Consider the following 22,185-nt stretch of genomic DNA (forward strand, 5'->3'; position numbering starts at 1 on the left):
GTCAAGTTAAAAGGCACATTTACATATTCTGCTTTTACATTTTTCACTTAGTGACCAGGATTGAGTTGGATTAGTCCAATTTGTCTTTGCAAAACTTATTTTTACAGGCGACACTTCCAACAATTCTTTTTTATTATTAGGACCTTAAATTCAAAATATTTAATTAAGAATGAATATCAGTCACCCCATTATAATCTGATAGTTTAATTACTCTCTCAATAATGAGAGTTGGTGAATTATTGTTTGCAACGTGCAATTCCTCACGTTGTACGTCCAGAATACCCGTTTTGTTCTTTTGGATTAAATTTGAAGAATAAGCTTAGCTTGCAAAACATTGACTTTATAGGAACAAAGCATTAATTGTTTTTATAATATTTTTATGGCTGCTAAGTACTGTTATTCTTCTTCTTAATTATTTCAAAACATGATTATCTTGGCACTTTTCTTCATAAAATAAAGCTGTTGTGAAGCTGACAAGAATGATGTGCTATTTAATTTGTTCACTATATTCTCGATTCGTGACGCATCCTCATAGTCATTCATGTATATTAATAGTTAAAAAAATACTTAATCATATGCAATGATATTACATTTATTTTATTTTTACTATAGCATACTAGTCATTATTTTCTTCAAAATGTAATATTGTTCAGTCACTACCGTACAAGTGATGATTATAGAAATTAAAAGTTCAACTTAATAATAAAAATACTTTAATTTTTATTTTCTTCCATTTCTCATCAATTGTCATTAGGGGTGTGCATCGGTTGATTTGGTTTGATTTTATATATTATTGGTTCGATTTATCAGTTTGTGATTTTTAAATATGTGAAACCAATAAGATATTTTTTATCGATTTTTCGTTTATCGATTTTTGTCCTTAACGGTTCGATTTTCGGTTTAACCAATAAGAAAATACTCATAACATAGAAATAGTAGTAACTAACATGAAAAAAATCGAATCTTAATTGCAACCAAAAGTCCTACATGATGTGTTTTAATTTACATGAATCTTCAAGTTTGGACTAAATGTTGTCAGCAGAAATTAAGAGTTTGTATTATTGAAATTATACATTTGTTAATCTATAGAAATTAAAGAGAAATATATAATAAGGAATTATATATATATAGTTTTTTCCTTTAACAAGGTTAATTAAATTACTTTTATTTGGAATAAAATATCCATCAAAAACACAATTTTTATTTAACTCTTTGTAGTTAATTACCATTCTAGGTAATCTATTTTTATACTTCTGTAAGCTAGAAATCTGTATTGATTTTAGATTGTGATTTTCATTAATAGAAGTATTTATGAGTACTCTAACTCTGTTGATTTCAGAATTATTTAAATAGTTTTTTAATCTATATAATCTTTAATGGAAGTGACTGGAACAAACAAACAATTCTGATACAATCAGGATCATCAGCAAATCACGTCAAGGAAAGTATCTTAGACGGATTAATTAGCTACAAAGGAAGCGAGATTAATAGTTTAAAAATCCAGAGCACTGAAACATAGATCGAGTCAGCCATGGATAAAGAGCAACTATGCATGTTGCATAATATGCAGAGAAAAGCCAATAGGATTGGTACTCAGGTCTACTGTGAAGACACAGAAGCAGCATCTCAATGGGGATGTCATGTGAAAAGTGGCTGGAAATTGATGAGTTTCAATTTCAATTATTTTGTCTCTTAAGACAGCTGACTTTGATTTTTCTTTAGTCATGAGAACCCAATTCGTATTCCTATTCAGGACTTTGTAATTTGTTGTGAACTTGTTTTTAAGGAAAGATCAAACTGGTGATTCTTTAGGAAAAAGGATTACTTTTCTTAATCAAGGTTGGCAAGATTCATCCAAAAGAAGAAGAATATTTGACATTCAGCATAATGATTTATGACCTTCCTGAATCGTGTGGAACAACATTTGGAGTTCTTGAAAACAAAAGCATATATCCAAGAATCTCCATATTTCCAGGAGGAGAGGCTGATTTCACAGCCAAATTAATTGAGTTCGGCTATCTTGATTACATAGATTAAAAAATTATTTAAATAATTCTGAAATCAACAGAGTTAGAGTACTCATAAATGCTTCTATTAATGAAAATTACAATCTAAAATCAATACAAATTTTTAGATTACAGAAGTATAAAAGTAGATTAAAAAAAAATGACTCTTTATACAACGTAATGAGTTATTATACCTGTTTTCTTGATGAAAAAACTTTAATGACTATTTTGAAAGTGATAAATTTAAATAAAGATCTATAGGAGAAAATTCTTGATAAAATTATAGAACCGCTTGTTCAAGAACAATGGTCTATCCATAGTTATTCATATATAGATTCAGATGAAGATGACTGTTGGCCATATGAATACGATGATGGCTACTATACTGACTAATTGTCAAATAATTCCGCAACTTACCCTGTTTGCGAACAACACCATTTTATTGGTATCAGAGCCAAGTATTACATACCCAAGTATTAGAAATTTCTAATATCAAAATGATCATTTTTAAATTTAAACCTTTTAGTGATAATGAGCACAACATTAGAGATATAAAAAGAGCTCTAAATAGTAATTATTTAGAATATAAAAGGCTTAATGAAACAAAAAATGACCCAGACAGGTTAAATTATTTAATTGATATTATCTCTAGTTTAGAAGCAAGATTAATAGTTTTATTAAAATCCAGAGCACTGAAACATAGATCGAGTCAGCCATGGATAAAGAGCAAGCTTTAAGAATATTACCAGAGTTAAAACAAGAGCTTAACATCCGTAAGGAAAGATATGTATATAATCAATTTGCAGGAGTTTGCAAACAATCATTATTTCATCAAAAAAGAACTATTTTCCTTTTAGAACAAGAAATCTGACATCTAGAATTCAAATTAGAACATAATCTGTTTAAAAATGAATAACAAAGAATTTATAGAAAGAGTCTTAAATAAATTAGATGACCTTATAGCTATGCAAATGCAGATATCTCTTAAGGTAAATTTAATAGAACAAGAAATAAAAATCCTTAAATTTAATTCACCAGTTAATATGGGTAAACTTATTGAAAAAACTGATAATTCTAATAAAAAATTAGGAAAAAGAATAAGAAATGATATTTTTACCCCTAGAATTTCAAATAAAGAAAACTATCAACAAGGTAGTTTAGATGAAAATACTATATCTAGATTTTTAGAAATAAAACAAAAAGAGGATTTAGAAAAATTAGAAAAAATTTCCAAAAATAATGATGAAGAAGAAGCATCTACTTCTAAAACAAAAGTGGAAGAACTAACTGAAAAGGAAGAAAATGAGTGAACTAGACGAACTAGTCTATGCTTTAGAAGAACTTGTTCTAAATGATCAAAATTATAGAGTAAACATGAATAAAGGGGACACAGGAGGACCCCAGGAACCTTTAAGGCCCATAAGGAAGAAGAAAGCTCTTTTAACGAGGAACATATTCCAAGAAGCAGTTTCTTACCGAAATCTAAAAAATGGAAAGACTATAATAGTCAATACCATATAAGTTCTAAGGCTAAATTTATGCCTAATAGGCTACCAGTTGGAGATGCTGGAGCAGCTCAGTTCCTTGATTTGGACTGTAAAAGAGAGCCTGGAGAATTTCTAGATTTATGGGCAAAAAACCTAGAATTATTTTTCATCCTAGGAAAAGGAAGTAATAACACTAGTGAAGAAAAATATTTAATCGCCACAAATACCTTTACAGGAAAGGTAGATAATTGTTTTAGAAAAGTATCTAAAGAAACTGAAGAAGTATTTAGACTAGCAGTTATCGCAGCTTTTGAAAAATCAACTAGAGAAGGTATAAATCATCTAGTAAGATATATAGGAGCTGAATTCTTAGGAAGTCAGTCAGACATTTCCAATGGAAAAGCTAAACAAGGATTACTAGCAGCAGAATGGTTAGAGAAACTTCAAATTTGTAAAATGAAGTATATTCAAGAATACACTTGTGAATTTGAAACATACTACTACCAGTTGTTCTATAGTAGTAAAAATTTAACTCCATTCATGAATAAATATTTTCAAAAACTGCCAGGATATTGGGCTAGTTATTTTAGAACTGAATATGCTAAAGAAGATCAAACTGATGATTCTTTAGGAAAAAGGATTACTTTTCTTAATCAAAGACTTAGTCAACTATGCATGTTGCATAATATGCAGAGAAAAGCCAATAAAATTGGTATTCAGGTCTATGTGAAGACCAGAAGCAACTTCTCAATGGGGATTTCATGAGAAAAATCCTTTAAAAAAAAAAAAGAAAACACAGGAAGACAAAAGGATTAATTAAAAGAAAAAACATTTCTAAAAAGAATTTCATACCAAGGAAAAGATATTACAAAAGACGTAAAAATTTTAAAAAGAATTCTACAGATAGATGTAAATGCTATAATTGTGGAGAAGAAGGCCACAAAAGTTATGAGTGCAATAAGAGGAGAGTAAAAATCTCTAAAATAGATAGAGAAGAAATAGAATCAGACCTAGAGTCAATTTCATCTATTAAAAGTGAAGACTTTTATACAGAGCTTTATGAAGAATTCTAAGAATCAAGTATTGATTCAGAAGAATGAATCAAGAAATAGAGAATTTTGAAGAAACAACTCAGGTTATAGAATCTGAAGAAGATCAGCGTGGATACGCATTAAAGGCCACCTTTGATGGAGAATTGTTAAGAAAAATTCAAGGATTAAAATTTAACCTTCGAACAGAAGATAGTATATTTAGTAGACTCCAAAGAACCTTTTTAAGAAATAAAATCTCTTTTATGAATACCAGAAAATTAAAAAGGTGATAGAGGTCACTCAAACGACTGAAAAACATAAGCTTAACCTTTTAACCAAGCCTATGATAGACCAAATCTTAAGAAAAATTTCAAAAAGAAATAGAAAAAAGATGAACTATGTTTATCTTGGAGGAATCCAAATCATGGTTAAATCTACCTTTAAAGAAGGCATAGATTGTCCCATAGTAATAAATCTTTCAGACGAAAGATTCATAAATACAAGAGAAGGAAACCTAGGTATAGTTGAAGGAAATTTGGCATACACCAAATTATTATTCACCTATTACCCCAAGTATTGTATATCCTTAAAAGATGCAAATTTTAATGAAGCATTAAGTTTACATTTTCAAGTAAAAAGAAATGATCTTTTTAAACCAAGTAATTATATCATGAGCATCTATTATCAAGCTCTATACACGGTTACTAACTCAAACTATGAAAATGTTTATAAAAATAAAAGTCTTGTTGAAATTGATTAAGAATGTGTAGGAATAGCAAGGATAGTTGAAGCAGAGATTCAACAACCAAACATTCCTACTGAATATGAATTCCATATAGAAAAAGCAATAGAAATAGGAAGTTTCTCTACTTCGAATCCAAGACTCTCAATAGAATAAGAAAAAAACTCAATAAGAAAAGGTAACTCTACAAGATTTACCATTATTAATACTAATAATGTTACTGAAGTTTCAGGAAGATTCTTTAATGGAAGTGACTGGAACAAACAAACAATTCTGATACAATCAGGATCATCAGCAAATCACGTCAAGGAAAGTATCTTAGACGGATTAATTAGCTATAAAGGTAAACCTTATATTTATAAAACATTTGAAGAAAATAGTTATGAATGTTCAAAAATGGTAGAATTACCAATTCAATTAGGAACAATAAGGACAAGGGTTCCTTGTTATATCAGCGAACATGAAAATGATTATAATATAATCTTGGGAGGATTATTCCTCAATAGTCTAGATCAATATAGTATTCAAAAGGAAGGAATTCAAATAACCTTAGGCGATAAAACTTGTTTTATACCTAAAATTAATGCCTAAAGAGACTTCATTCAGAGTAGCAGTATTCGTAGAATTCACAACCTACGATACAAAGATAACTTCATGTTGTCAAATAGATAATGGCTCAGAAACTAGTCTAGCCAATTTTTTTTAATAAAAGATTGGGATATATCTAATTCAAACACCTATCTTGTAGGTATAACAGGTGATAAAAAAAATTCACACATGAAAAAAAAATGTAGAAATAATTTTAGGATCTAAGATAGTTCCTATAAAACATGTTTATTCTTACGATAAATTTGAAACCGACTTATTATTGGGAAATGATTTTATTCAACAGTTAGCTTTAAGACACCATGTAATTATTTTATAAAAATTCCAAGAAAACATAATCCTTATGTTTTAATAAAAGAGCAAGGAATTTTTAAACAAAAAATTTTAGAAAATCCAAAAAATTACTCTTGTAAATGTCTTAATTTAGAAAAAATAAAACAAGATTTACAAATTTTTCATGAAGAAAATCCATTAGAAAAAGGGAATAATAGTCATGAAAAAACAGTTTTAACTTTAAAAGATCCTAGTATCATAATAAGGGTTAAACCAATGCTTTACAATGAAGAAGATAAAACTGAATTTAAAATTCAAATACAGGAATTACTTAATCTTAAATTAATAAGAGGAAGTAAGAGTCCACACAACAGTCCCGCCTTTCTGGTAAGGAATCATGCTGAACTCAAAAGAGGAAAACCTAGAATGGTAATTAACTACAAAGAGTTAAATAAAAATTGTGTTTTTGATGGATATTTTATTCCAAATAAAAAAAATTTAATTAACCTTGTTAAAGGAAAAAACTATTTTTCAAAATTTGACTGTAAAAGCGATTTTTGGTAAATTAAGCTTTCAAAAGAATCAATTTTCCTAACAGCATTTAGCACTCCTAACAGACATTATGAATGGTTAGTAATGCCCTTTGGATTAAAAAATGCACCACAGATTTTTCAAAGAAAGATGGATAAAATCTTTTCTGAGAATTTTTTTTTATAGTCTACATAGACGATATTTTGGTATGTTCAGAAAACTACCAAGAACACTTAACACATTTGAAAGAATTTTCAAAACTCTGTATTAAAAATTGAATTATTTTAAGCCAAAAAAGGCTGAAATAAGTAAACATGAAATAGAATTCTTAGGAATGATAATTTCAAAAAATGAAATAGAGCTACAAACTCATATTTCAAAGAAAATAATTGAATTTCCTGACAAACTAACAACAAAACAAGAAATACAAAGGTTTCTTGGTTGCCTTAACTATGCAGGAGAATTTATTCCTGACCTTGCAAAAAAGAGAAATCCTTTGCAAAAACTCATTAGAAAATCAAATTGACTAGGATGGACCGTTGAACATACTCTTTGTGTCCAAAAATTAAAAGAAGAATGTGCTAAGTTACCAAAGCTCAGACTACCAGAACCAGATGATAATTTAGTTTTACAAACAGATGCTTCAGATTATCATTGGGGAGCATTATTACAAATAGATTTAAATAAGATCTGTAGATACATGAGTGAAACATTTAATGAGGCTGAAATTAATTACTCCACCAACGAGAAAGAATTACTAGCGGTAGTAAAAGAAATACGAAAGTTTTCTGTATTTTTATTACCCAAATCATTTGTTATAAGGACAGATAATACCCAGATATCAGGATTGATATTCAACAAATTACCTTTAGAACCACAGTATAGAAGGTTACATCGATGGTAGGTAATATTATCATTCTATACTTTTAAAATAGAAAATATTAAAGGATCTGATAATGTTTTTGCAGATTTCCTTTCAAGAAACGTTCAATATGGACGATAGAACTAAAGCATTGACCAACAAGATTTGGCAAAAGATGAATGACATCGATGAAGCCATAAATGAGAAGAGCACTATGCTATTCCAACTAAGAGATGAATTAGTAACAGTGTCTGAAAAGGCAAAAAAGTTACAGTTTGAATTAAGTCGGTTTAACACTGAACAAGCTGACAACATGGCAGAGTTTCAACTCCTATGTGGTGGCAGGAGATGTCCCACTAGCACATAGTGCCAAAAACATCTCGACGGTAAAGCAGGATATGCCGATAGCAGAGTCTTTAGACGAAGCTAAACGCCGTGCAACGAGAAAAATCCCTAACAAAGTGGCAGGAGATGTCCCACTAGCACCTAGTGCCAAAAACATCTCGAAGGTAACCTCGAATATGCCTATGGCTGAATCTTCGGAAGAAGCCAAATGCCGAGAACCAACTCAGAGAACTTTCTCTGAAATTATACAATCAATAACCACTGAAAAAAACTCTGAGAAATCAGAAAAAAGGACTAACTTTTTATCTGGAAAAAATATTTCTACTTTTCAGGTTGGCAAGATTCATCCAAAAGAAGAAGAATATTTGACATTCAGTAGAATGATTTATGACCTCCCTGAATCATGTGGAACAACATTTGGAGTTCTTGAAAACAAAAGCATATATCCAAGAATCTCCATATTCCCAGAAGGAGAGGCTGATTTCACAGCCAAATTATTTGAATTCGGCTATCTTGATCGAGTCTATTCTAAACTTGATCTATCTGAGATAGAAGGGCTACCTATGCATCTGACAAGTTCAATCAAGAATTTTGCCGGAAATAAAGCCGTTTATTGCAGATTCCACAACATAGCTATGGAATCTCAAGATGATCAAGTATATTTTCCCACGGTCAATTATGTTGAAGTGGAAAAACTAAGGGATTTCAGTATTAGCGCTACAGGTGTTAATAAGAAAATTCCATATTTTAACAAAAAATGAATTCAAACCAGACGAGCATTAGGGATGAAGGTTGTTTATCATATCCTTAAAAAAAAGTTCACAACAAATTACAAAGTCCTGAATAGGAATACGAATTGAGTTCTCATGACCAAAGAAAAATCAAAGTCAGCTGTCTTAAGAGACAAAATAATTGAAATTGAAACTCATCAATTTTCAGCCACTCCAAAACACATGGGCTATGGCATGTAAGTTATTAGAATAGCCACATCTCAAAAGAAATGAAGAAGAAGGTCACTCTTCAATGTCTGAAGAGATGTAATCTACAGCCTTAAAGTCTATTCAGCTAAAGCAGAAAAAGATGTAAAGCAAAGGCATCTAAGTTAACATTGTCGGCATTAGACGATAAAATAAAATAAACAAGATTGGACAAGCTGGACCCCACAATCCAAAACTAACCAATCACAAGACAAAAGAATCTTATCTTATCTTTTAATCTTATCTTGATTAGGGATTGAAAGATAAATATTAAATTGTATAGGGATGACCCTATGAGAAATAAATATTGTAATCTACCCCTCCTTGCATCTATAAAAGGAGAGATAAAAAAACTTAGAAGATAGACTACATTTTCTCTGATAATCTCTTTCTTAGAAAAATGATAGGTATCTTCAATAAGTGAGTGAGCACTTTCTCCTACCAGGGAAAAGTGATAATAGTGTGTATGTAAGTATAAAGAAAGATCTACAACAACAACAACAAACCCAGTGTATTCCCACATAGTGAGGTCTGGGGAGGGTAAGATGTATGTAGTCCATACCTCTACCTCTAAAGAAGTAGAAAGACTGTTTTCGATAGACCCCCGGCTCGAGACACGAAATAATAAACAAATTCATAGTAAAGCATGGAACAAGATGGCATAACATAAATACGACACCCACAAGTAATAGTAAACCTAGGAAAGTAAACAGATTCGTAATAAAACATGAAACAAGGTATCATAACAAGAATAATACCCCCACCAAGTAATGTCCTACACTAGCGACCCAAATTGACCCTAGCCTTCTGCCCTAATTCGCATCCTCTAGATCTTCCTATCTAGGGTCATGTCCTCAGTGAGCTGTAACTGCTCCATGTCCCGCCTAATTACGTCTCCCCAATACTTCTTTAGCCTACCCCTACCCAGCCTAAAACCATCCAAAGCTAGCCTCTCATACCTACGAACTGGGGCATCCATGCCCCTCCTCATCCCGTGTTCAAACCATCTCAATCGGACTTTCCGCATCTTATTCTCCACTGGAGTCACACCAACCTTCTCCTCGATAGTCTCATTCCGAACTCTATCCCCCCTAGTCAGCCTACACATCCAACGCAATATCCGCATTTTCGCCACTTTCATTTTTTGAATGTGGTAGTTCTTAACTGGCCAACACTCCGCTCCATACAACATGGCCGGACGGACTGCCACCTTGTAGAATTTGCCATTAAGCTTAGGCGGCACCTTCTTATCACACAACACCCCCGAAGCGAGCTTCCACTTCATCCATCCCGCTCCAATACGGTGCGAGACATCCTCATCAATCTCACCGTTATCCTGAATCGCAGACCCAAGATACTTAAAACTATCCCTCTTACATACCACCTGTTATTCCAACTTTACTACCACCTTATTCTCCAGCCTCACGTCATTAAAATTGCATTTCAAATATTCTGTCTTGCTCCTACTCAACCTGAACCCTTTAGACTCAAGAGTTTGTCTCCACGCCTCTAATTTATCATTCACACCCCCCGCGTCTCATCAATCAAAACTAAATCATCCGTAAAAGGCATACACCAAGGCACCTCTCCTTGAATATGCCACGTCAACACATCCATCACCAAAGTAAACAAAAAGGGACTAAGAGTAGATCTCTGATGCAATTCTGTCAAGACAGTGAAATGCTCAGAGTCTCCTCCCGCCGTCCTCACTGGGTTTTAGCTCCATTATACATGTCCTTAATTGCTCTGATATATACCACCGGGACTCCACTCACCTCCAAGCATCTCCAAAGTACCTCCCTGGGGACTTTGTCGTATGCCTTCTCCAAGTTGATAAACACCATGTGCAGGTCCTTCTTTCTTTCCCTATACTGTTCCACCAGCCTCCGCACTAGGTGAATTGCTTCCGTCGTCGAGCGGCCGGGTATAAATCCAAACTGGTTCTCCGAAATAAACACTATCCGTCTCAGCCTCACCTCGACCACTCTATCCCAAATCTTCATAGAGTGACTCAATAACTTAATACCCTTATAGTTATTGCAACTCTGAATGTCACCCTTGTTCTTATAAAGGGGGATCATAGTACTCCACCTTCAATCCTCGGGCATTTTCGCCGTTTAGAAAATTCCATTAAACAATCCATTCAACCACCTTAAACCAGCCTTGCCAAAAAATTTTCAAAAATCCACAGGTATCTCATCAGGCCGCGTCGCCCTACCCTTTCTCATCCTGCGAACAACCTCTCTAACCTCCTCTACCTTAAAACGTCTACAATAACTAAAATCCCGACACTCCTCTGAGTGCTCCAGCTCCCCTAACACAATAGCTCTATCCCCTTCGTCATTCAAGAGCCTATGAAAATACGACTGCCATCTATTCTTAATGTGGCCGTCCTTCACCAACACTGTACCGTCCTCTCCCTTAATGCACTTCACCTGATTGAGGTCACGACCCTTCCTCTCCCTAGCCTTAGCGAGTCTAAACAACCTTTTTTCCCCTCCTTTCTTCTATAACCCCGCATACAAGCTCTCAAATGCTGCCGTCTTAACCGCCGTAACTGCTAACTTAGCCTTCTTCCTAGCTAACTTGTACTCTTTCCTGTTTACCCGCTTCTCTTCTTCGTTCTTACTCTCAACCAACTTAGCATACGCACCTTTCTTGGTCTTCACTTTCTTCTTAACCTCTTCATTCCATCACCAATCCCCCCCGATGATGCCCGGCCCGACCCCTAGAAACACCCAACACCTCACTAGCATTCTCCCTGATGCTATAAAGAAAGATCTGATTAAAGATTTTTCTTATGTTGTAATAAGTTCATGGAATAAAAGTTTGTTTTATATACCTTGTCAATCTTTTATGCTGGTAAAAATAATTTCTGCGATCATCGGCCTAAATAGAGGAAGAACGGAACAGTAGCCAAAACAGTAGGACAAGAAAGGCTAAAGGCTTCATAGCCGGAAGGAGAAACACTGCGGTGTTGATACGACCAACGTAAAGGAAAGACGAAAGGTACATGAATATACTTAATAGTCTCATGAACTTATTAGCATAGGAAAAAATAATTTTCATATCTACCTTATACATTCATACATATTATGTTACTTAGTACCTATAGGGAATTTTAAAAAACATGAATAGTGTATATTTTTCAATATGAGGGTTGTACAACAAGTATTAAAGGAATATCGAAATTGGTTTTGGGAAACCAAAATAAAGATCAGGTTTTACAACCATAATCTAAAACGTTTAAAAAACTATTTTCAGAGATTACATAGATTAAAAAACTATTTAAATAATTCTGAAATCAACAGAGTTAGAGTACTCATAAATGCTTCTATTAATGAAAATCACAATCTAAAATCAATACAGATTTCTAGATTACAGAAGTATAAAAATAGATTAAAAAAGATGACTCTTTATATAGCATAATGAGTTATTATACCTGTTTTCTTGATGAAAAAACTTTAATCACTATTTTGAAAGTGATAAATTTAAATAAAGATCTACAACAGAAAATTCTTGACAAAATTATAGAACCACTTGTTCAAGAACAATGGTCTATCCATAGTTATTTATATATAGATTCAGATGAAGATGACTATTGGCCATATTCTGATGATAATGATTATTGGCCATATGAATATGATGATGGCTATTATACTGACTAATTGTCAAATAATTCTGCAACTTAACCTGTTTACGAACAACACCATTTTATTAAGGCTGAAATAAGTAAAAATGAAATAGAATTTTTAGGAATGATAATATATATATATATATATATTCTTATTGGGTTATTGGTGTACCCAATAATCCAATAAGAAAAAATCGAACCGAACCAATAACCTTATAAAATCAATAAAAAATCGTTAACCCAATAACCCAATAACAATAAATCAAGCTAAGAAGGTCAAAGCAGCACTCGCCATTCTTCAAGCATAATAAAAAAAGAGGAAAGTTAGTCCAATAGGAAGCCGCAGCAACCCACATGTTGCACATATAAGTTTTGGAAGGTCGGTCTTCTGCACTAATTTTCACCTTCATTTCTCCCTACAAAGCACACCTTTTCTTTCTCATTCTTTGTCTGATTATTGCCACTTGCACTTGAAAGGGTCAGTTTCCTTTTTATCTTTCTCTTGCTTCATAAACTGTATATATGGATCTTGTTTACTTATTTGTTTCTCTTTCTGCATATTCAAGATTTGAACTTCCAAGTTTCTGCATTTTCAACTTCCTCTGATTTTCTTGATTCTGTAATTTCCCGTTTTAGTTAACCTAAAGTTTGCTGCTTTTCTCTCTTCTTATACCCTTAACCCCCCCCCCCCCCCCCCCCCCCTCCTCCCTTTTTGGGTTACCTCTTATAGTAGTTGATCTTTGCAGGTGTTTTCACTTTTGATATCTTTCTTGTTGAAGTTTTGAAGAGATACAAGTTTAAAGTTGCAATCTTAGCTGTTTGGGGTTAAACTTGGAGGCAGTTTCTTGGATTATATGGGAGACTGTGTACCTTCAGCCCCCTTAATGGAAGAGGAAGAAAACCTGATAGCTGCTGCACAGAACATTGTGAAAGCGTTGGGGTCAAATAGGACTTTAACAGATGATGCTAGAAAAATCTTGGCTGATCTAGGGTCTCAATTGTCTTCCATAACTAGAGTGAGTGAAACCCAAGATGAGGGAGATGAGGAGCAGCTTATTGAGATGGAGGAGGAGCTTAATTTAGTGCAAGGTAAGGTCATGAACTGGGAGGTGGGCAAGTCAATGTTATGGGATTGTGGGCAGGAAGAAGCATATGAGTATTTGAGGTATGTCGATCAGGTGCGAAAGTTGATTGAGAGATTGGAGAGTTCGGACTTGGTTAAAGGTAGCAAAGAGGATGAGCTTCTTCTTAGGGCTCACGATCTTCTGCAAACAGCAATGAATCGACTTGAGGAGGAGTTTACGCATTTGCTTGTTCACAACAGGCAGCCTTTTGAGCCGGAGCATATGTCTTTTCGTTCCAGTGAAGACGATACGTTAGATGATGGCTCTATTGTGTCGTTTGGGGATGACTCGATTGAGGATGTGGTTCAAAGAGATAGCATGAGTAGGAGCTCGGAGGAGTACATCATTGAACTGGTGCATCCAGATGTTATTCCTGACTTAAGATGCATTGCCAATTTGATGTTTGATTCAAATTATGGCCGGGAGTGTTCTCAGGCATTTATCAATGTCAGAAAAGATGGCTTGGATGATTGCCTCTTCATTCTTGAAGTAGAGAAGTTGAGCATCGAGGATGTATTGAAGATGGAATGGAGCTCGTTGAACTCCAAAATCAGGAGGTGGATACGGGCTATGAAGATCTTTGTGCGCATTTATCTTGCCAGTGAAAAATGGCTAAGTGATCAAATTTTTAGCGAGCTGGAAGCAGTTAGTTCAGTTTGCTTTGCTGAGGCCTCAAAAGCTTCAATCTTGCAGCTTCTGAACTTTGGTGAAGCCATAGCGATTGGACCTCATCAACCAGAGAAGCTGATTCGGATTCTTGACATGTATGAGGTGCTTGCAGATCTTATCCCAGATATTGATGCTATGTACTCTGATGAGGCAGGTTTATGTGTTAGAACTGAGTGCCAGGACATCCTTAGAAGCTTGGGTGATTGTGCAAAGGCAACCTTTCTGGAATTTGAAAATGCCGTTGCTTCCAGCATATCAGTCAACCCTTTTCCTGGTGGCGGAATACACCATCTTACGAGGTATGTCATGAACTACATGAAAACTCTTATAGATTATAGCAAGACACTTGATGAGCTTCTGAAGGGTCACGAGAAGGAGGATTCAGTGGCCATCTTACCAGACATGACACCCGATAAAGAAGAAGATAGCACAGACAGACGCTGTTACATTTCTCCGCTGGCTCAACATTTTCGATCCTTCACTTCAATTTTGGAATGTAACCTTGAGGATAAGTCCAGGTTATACAAGGATGAGTCTCTAGGTCACCTTTTCTTAATGAATAATATTCATTACATGGCTGAAAAGGTGAAGAATTCCAATCTAAGAACAATACTCGGTGATGGTTGGATTCGAAAACATAATTGGAAATTCCAGCACCATGCAATGAGTTATGAGAGAACTACTTGGAGCTCAATCCTCTCTTTACTCAGAGATGAAGGGCTACAGAATCCAGGCTCGAATTCTATCTCCAGAACTCTTCTCAAGGAGAGATTATACAACTTCTATCTCGCATTTGAGGATGTTTACAAGAGCCAGACAGGATGGTCAATCCCAGATAGTCAACTTCGTGAAGATCTTCGAATCTCAACATCACTCAAGGTTATCCAGGCATACAGAACATTTGTTGGAAGGCACATCAACCATATAAGTGATAAGCACATAAAGTATACTGCGGATGATTTGGAGAACTTCCTTTTGGATCTCTTCGAGGGATCTCCAAGATCTTTACATGGTTCCCACAGAAAGTGAGCTTACTGTGCTAATCAGGCATTTCTGCCAAAGGAAATCAAGATTCTTAATCCTCAATCATACTTGTTATACATTTAGATATATCTACTTTTGTAATCTGATGAATTCATTACTTTTTGAATGTAGAAATTGGTGTTATGTGCAATGCATAGATTAAGAGTATTTTTTAGTTGTTTGTTACTTAATTTCCTCCCTTCTAACTTATCATTGTCATGATCAAAACCAGTTTGCTTAAGATTGTGACCTAGAAGAATGGCAATAGCTGTTTGTTAGCTCTAGGACTAGTTGGATCCTGGAAAAAGCTGCTTGTGATTGGGGATTTGATATCTTGAATCTTGATTAACATGTCAACGTTCTTTTTAACAAATGGAATCACCGTGATCACAGATAGTATGTCTGATAGAGACCATCATCCTTTAATCTGAGTCCATGTGCTTAATGGCTACACCATTCATCCAAGTGTGGATTGGATTGTTGTCATATTCGTTGGGCCCTAGAACAAGTCTCTTGCTTATCGTGTTAATTTTGTTCAGTTATGTGTTTCAATCACCTCAATTGCTCAAAAGCTACAAATACAACGTGTCAGAAGAAAGTGGTAACCCATGAGTTCAGATTTGCCCAAAAAATGCAGACATTAAGAGTGTACAAGTGACACTTTTTTCATGGTATAGGCTCATCAAAATACGACCTTTATAATGACCCAATACAGACCCCACTTATGTGATTATAATGACCCTCTGCAGACCCCACTTACGTGATTTTACCGGATATGTTAGTGTTACAACGGGATAGTGAGTTCTGAGAGTCAAGCAAGCAACCGGATATGTTAGGCCAAAAGGATTTGAGGGTCATGATCCTGTCCATGATCCTTAATATAGTTTCTAACAGTTGTATGGCATATATCTACCCAGGCTGACCATATTGATATGTTATTTTCAAATTTCTGTGAAATAAGTTAGTCTATCCTTAGCATAGCGTGTATGTTGTAGTGTTGGAATCCAAGGGTAGTGTTTTGGCTTAAAGGGTTAGCTTGAGGCTACGTGTAGCCTTGGGCACCGTGTGGCGTCTCGGGATGATATTTCGGGGCGTTACAAACTTGGTATCAGAGCCTAAGGTTGTGAAGAGTCCTAGGGAGTTTGACAAGCCGCGTTTCGTAGAGTCTTGAGCATCAGTGTGTAGCGCGCCACACCTATGACTAAGAGGCTGCGGGGCGTTCTAGGAAAAGTCGTTTCTTTCTTTCTACAAGAGTCTATCATGCTTACAACTGTTTCCTTCTGCTGTTAATTCGTGCGTTCTTACGTCAGAAAATGCCTCCACGTCGAGCTCGCGGAAGCAACAACCAACCTCAACCCGTTGATCCGTTACATGAGACGGTATCCCATGCCGAATTTCGGGCAGCTTTTCAGACGCTAGCCCAGGCAGTTACCGCCAATACTCAGGCCAACGCTCCACCTCCGCAAGAAAATAATTCGGCAGCAGCACAAATTCATGATTTTATGCGGATGAATCCGCCAGAGTTTCATGGGTCGAGAGCAGGTGAGGACCCACAAATGTATGTTGATGAAATGAAGAAAATTACACAGATTATGCACGTGACCGAGGAAGAAAGTGCGGAGCTGGCTTCTTATCGGTTGAAGGATGTTGCCTATGACTGGGTACAGATGTGGAATAAGGGTAGAGAGGAAGATACCGCTCCGGTGACTTGGCAATTGTTCCAAGATGCTTTCTTGGATAGATTCTTTCCTCTTGAGTTACGAGAAGCTAAGATAGAGGAGTTTATGAATTTGAGACAAGGCTCCATGTCGGTTAAGGAGTATTGTCCTAAGTTTAATCAGCTATCGAAGTACGCTCCCAATATGATGGCTGACTCGAGGACTAGTATGAGCAAGTTTCTAACTGGGGTGTCGAGTTATGTTATGAAAGAATGTAGATCTGCTATGATCAACAGGGAGATTGATCTTCCTAAGTTAATGATTCACGCCCAACAGATTGAGTCAGACAAGATAAAGGAAAGAGAAAGAGTAAGAGGGATTAAGAGAGTCAGATCGGAGCAACAGGGGTCTGGTCAGACTAGATTCACCAGAGGGAGTCGCCCTCAGTTTCAGAGACGTCCATTTATACCTGCGCCTTCCTCAGCTAGTGCTCCCATATATCGGGGCAGGCAGGAGCTCGGGAATAGGTCGGTACCTTCCAGGTCTCAGGACAGTGTAAGCAACCGGCCTCATCCTCCTTCGTGTGCTAAGTGTGGTAAAGACCATTTTGGGGAGTGTTAATGGGGCAGCGAGGCTGTTTTGGTTGTGGCAAGTTGGGCCACATACTTAGAGACTGCTCGTATTCCAAACAGCGGAGTCGTGATGCCCGTCCCCAGAGTCAAGCTACCAGTGCCCCGCCTCCCGCAGCCCGTCCGGTTTCTCCTCAGGGTGCTTCATCTAGTACTGCTGGCGGTCAACGCCATAATCGTTTCTATGCTATTCCATCTCGTCAGGAGCAGGAGGACTCTCCCAATGTTGTCACTGGTATGCTCCGTGTTTTCTATTTTGATGTCTATGTGTTGATGGACCCCGGTTCGAGTTTTTCTTATGTGACACCTCTGGTTGCTGTAAATTTTGAAATGGATCCTGAACTAATTTCTGAGCCTATTTTGGTCTCTACTCCGGTAGGAGAGTATGTCATTGCTAAGCGGGTGTATAAGAAATGTCCCATTATTGTCTTTCATCGGGTTATGTATGCTGATTTGATTGAGCTAGATATGGTTGACTTTGATATCATTCTGGGTATGGATTGGCTTCACTCATGCTATGCGTCTATTGATTATCGTGCCCGTGTGGTCAAGTTTCAGTTTCCTGATGAACCTATCCTCGAATGGTCCGGGAGTTCTGTGATTCCTAAGGGTCGTTTCATATTCTATCTCAAAGCTAGGAAGTTGATTTCCAAGGGTTGTATCCACCATTTGGTTCGGGTTAAAGACACTAAGTCTGAAACCTTAACCATTCAATCAATTAATGTTGTTAATGAGTTTCTTGATATCTTTCCAGAAAATCTCCCTGGAGTACCCCTTGATAGAGAGATAGAGTTTGGGATTAATCTTCGTCTCAATACTCAGCCTATTTTCATTCCTCCGTATCGCATGGCTCCCGCGGAACTTAAAGAGTTGAAGGAGCAATTGAAAGATCTTTTAGACAAAAGCTTTATCAGACCTAGTGTGTCCCCGTAGGGTGTACCTGTCCTGTTTGTGCATAAGAAAGATGGTTCTTTGCGGATGTGTATTGATTACCAGCAGCTTAATAGGGTTACTATCAAGAATAAATATTCGTTTCCTCGAATTGATGATTTATTTGATCAATTGCAAAGTGCGAGCTACTTTTCGAAGATAGACCTCAGATCCGATTATCACCAACTTAAGGTTAGGGAATGTGATATCCCTAAGACAGCCTTTCGAACCCGTTACGGTCATTTTGAATTTCTAGTGATGTCTTTCGGGTTAACTAATGCTCCAGCGACTTTCATGGGTCTTATGAACCGTGTATTCCGGCCATATCTGGATTTATTTTTAATAGTGTTCTTTGATGATATTCTTATTTACTCCCAAAGTGAGGGTGATCATGCGGATCATCTCCGAATCGTGTTGGAAACTCTTCGAACTCATCGGTTGTATGCTAAGTTCAGTAAGTGTGAGTTCTGGCTGAACTCTGTAGCCTTCTTGGGTCATGTTGTTTCTTTCGAAGGTATTAGAGTTGATCCTCAAAAGATAGAGGCGATAAAGAGTTGGCCTAGACCTATTTCTCCTTCTGATATCCGAAGTTTCTTGGGTCTAGCTGGTTATTATCGTCGTTTTGTTGAAGTGTTTTCATCTATTGCGTCTCCTATGACCCGTTTAACCCAAAAGAAGTGAAGTTCCTGTGGTCCGAATCTTGCGAGAAGAGTTTTCAGGAGTTGAAGACTCGACTCACTTCAGCCCCTGTGTTGACTTTGCCTGACGGTGTTGATGGTTTTGTGGTGTATTGCGATGCTTCCAGAGTCGGGTTGGGTTTTGTATTGATGCAAAAGGGCAAGGTTATAGCTTATGCTTCCAGGAAGCTAAAGCCTCACGAGAAGAATTATCCTACCCCTGACCTTGAATTAGCTGCCGTGGTTTTTACTTTGAAAATCTGGAGACATTATTTGTATGGTGTCCATGTCGACGTCTTCACGGACCATAAGAGCATGCAGTATGTATTCACCCAAAAAGAGTTGAATCTTAGGCAGAGACGATGGATAGAACTGTTGAAAGATTATGATATGAGCGTGCTATATCATCCGGGCAAGGCCAATATAGTAGCAAATGCCCTTAGTCGAAAGTCCATGGGTAGCGTAGCACATGTGGAGATTGGTAAGAAGGAGTTGGCCCGTGAGGTACATCGTTTGGCTAGATTGGGGGTTAGGTTGTTTGGTGATGCTGAGGGTAGTATAAGAGTGCAAAGCGGTTCCGAATCCTCTTTAGTTTCGGAAGTGAAGGAGAAGCAAGACAGGGATGCTACCTTGATCAGGTTAAAAGAGTCGGTTGAAGACCAAAAGGTGGAGGTTTTCTCCCAAGCGGGAGATGGCGTTTTGAGACTCCGAGAAAGATTATGTGTTCCTGATGTTGATAACTTGAAGCAGAGGATTATGGCGGAAGCGCATGGTACGCGATACTCTATCCATCCCGGTGCTACCAAGATGTACCATGATTTGCGGGAAATCTATTGGTGGAACGGTATGAAGAGAAACATAGCAGAATTTGTGGCAAAGTGTTCCACGTGTCAACAGGTTAAAATAGAGCATCAAAGGCCCAGTGACGTGATGCAAGAGTTTAGCATTCCTACTTGGAAGTGGGAAGAAGTGAGTATGGACTTCATAGTTGGTTTGCCTCCTTCTCGTCGCCATCATGATTCGATTTGGGTTGTCGTAGATTGGCTGACGAAATTAACTCATTTCTTGCCTGTGCATTCATCGTATACAACTAAAGATTATGCTAGAATATATATTCGAGAACTCGTCAGACTTCATGGAATCCCTTTGGCTATTATTTCTGACAGAGGTACTCAGTTTACCTCTCAGTTTTGGAAATCTTTCCAGAAGGGTCTCGGTACCCAAATTCGTTTAAGTTCTGCTTTCCATCCGCAAACAGATGGTCAGGTTGAGCGGACCATTCAGACTTTAGAAGATATGTTGAGGGCTTGTGTGCCTGATTTTAAAGGTAGTTGGGATGAGCACTTAGCATTAATCGAATTTGCTTACAATAACAGTTTTTATGCTACTATTGGAATGGCCCCGTTTGAAGCTTTATATGGTAGAAGGTGTAGATCACCTATTGGTTGGTTTCAAGTTGGTGAGGTTGCCGCAACTGGATCGGATGCGGTGTTCCAGGCCATGGAGAAGGTTAAGCTAATTCGGAAAAGGTTGAAAACCGCCTAAAGTCATCAAAAATCATACGCAGATGTAAGGAGGAAGGACCTTGAATTTGATGTTGGTGATTTAGTGTACTTGAAAGTTTCACCTATGAAAGGGGTGAAGAGATTTCGGAAGAAAGGGAAACTAAGTCCCCGTTACATTGGTCCCTATAAGATTGTGGATCGCATTGAGAAGGTAGCGTATAAGGTTGAATTGCCCACGGAGTTATCTAACGTCCCCTTGGAGTTATCTAACGTCCATCCGATTTTTCATGTTTCTATGCTTAAGAAGTCTATTGGTGATTCTGTTGTGATTGATCCTTCTGAAAGCTCGGGTATTCAAGATAGTCTTTCATATGAAGAGATTCCGGTTGAGGTTTTTAACTTTCAAATTCGTAGGCTAAGAAACAAGGAAGTTCCTTTGGTTAAAGTGCTTTGGCGAAATCAATCCGTGGAGAGTGCTACTTGGGAAGCCGAAGTGGATATGCGCGCCAAATATCCCCACCTCTTTCCTACGAATCCTGAGCATGTCAAAGGTATCGTTCTCTTTTAATTTAATCCTTATTGCTATGTTTATCTTGGCTTGCGTGTTTTCTACGATATCCAAAAAAATCTAGAATGAAGTATATGCTTGGGCAAGATGATTTTTCTCTATATACTTATTTTCATAGTATTCTTGATTAATAATTTTTCTGTGTGGAATTTCTGGATATGCGACCCGTCATCGCGTAGAGCATCGAATAATCTTTCCAACGATATATGGATCATCCGAAACGGACACTCGAGCGATGAGTTATGATCATTCCGATCTAACCGTAAATACTGGTGAACAGTAAATGTGCAGGAAAAAAATACTGAGGCCAGGCGAATTTTAGGGTCAACTTCAAATGATCATAACTCCTTGTACATAATGATATGGGTGAGCTACTATATATCAACAGAAATCTCTGAAAGTCCTCTTTCCAATGAAATTGGTTTCATACAATTTGGCCATCGAAGAAAAAAGTTATGGTCGATATACTTCAGCCTATCAAAACAGTCCACCAAAGGATAGATTTGACATTATTTGATTTTTAAGGGTATTTTGATCATTTCCACTCCAATCCATCCGGGTAAACCATGGATTTAAGTCCATTAAAAGCATTCAATAGCTCTTTTTTTTCCAAAAATTCCTAAGGCTCAAACCCCAACCCTACTACTCCAAATTTCATCCTTCTATGTCTCTTGATTGAACCGTAGAAATTTCAAATTGATTTAGGATTCGAGTTGATCATGTTAAGGGCTTCGAGAAGCATCATTTATTTTCGTGAATAAAGTCCCGAAGTTGGAAGTTCATATTCATCTTCCATTTTTAGGTATGTGGGGTTTTGAACAAGATTATCCTTTCGATCTTGTGCCCGGTATTTTTGTTGAATTACATTGACATGAGATTTTACATGTTTTACCATGAATTGGAAATAT

The 22,185-nt window shown here is 36.5% G+C and overlaps 1 protein-coding gene across 2 annotated transcripts in view; it reads left to right on the forward strand.

The window, feature by feature from the left end:
* The first annotated feature begins 12,815 nt into the window (after window positions 1-12,815).
* The window catches only part of LOC107860451 (exocyst complex component EXO70E2), a 12,535-nt gene continuing 3,165 nt past the window's right edge, over window positions 12,816-22,185 (forward strand). Inside the window, exons 1-2 of one of the 2 annotated variants that reach the window (XM_016705818.2) lie at window positions 12,816-12,972; window positions 13,241-15,334. In XM_016705818.2, the coding sequence (XP_016561304.2) occupies window positions 13,349-15,316 (1,968 nt within the window). In that variant the 5' untranslated portion in view covers window positions 12,816-12,972; window positions 13,241-13,348 and the 3' untranslated portion in view covers window positions 15,317-15,334. The other variant, XM_047407508.1, reaches the window with a different exon arrangement.

This window comes from Capsicum annuum, chromosome 2 (assembly GCF_002878395.1).
Source record: "Capsicum annuum cultivar UCD-10X-F1 chromosome 2, UCD10Xv1.1, whole genome shotgun sequence".
Classification (NCBI taxonomy): domain Eukaryota; kingdom Viridiplantae; phylum Streptophyta; class Magnoliopsida; order Solanales; family Solanaceae; genus Capsicum; species Capsicum annuum.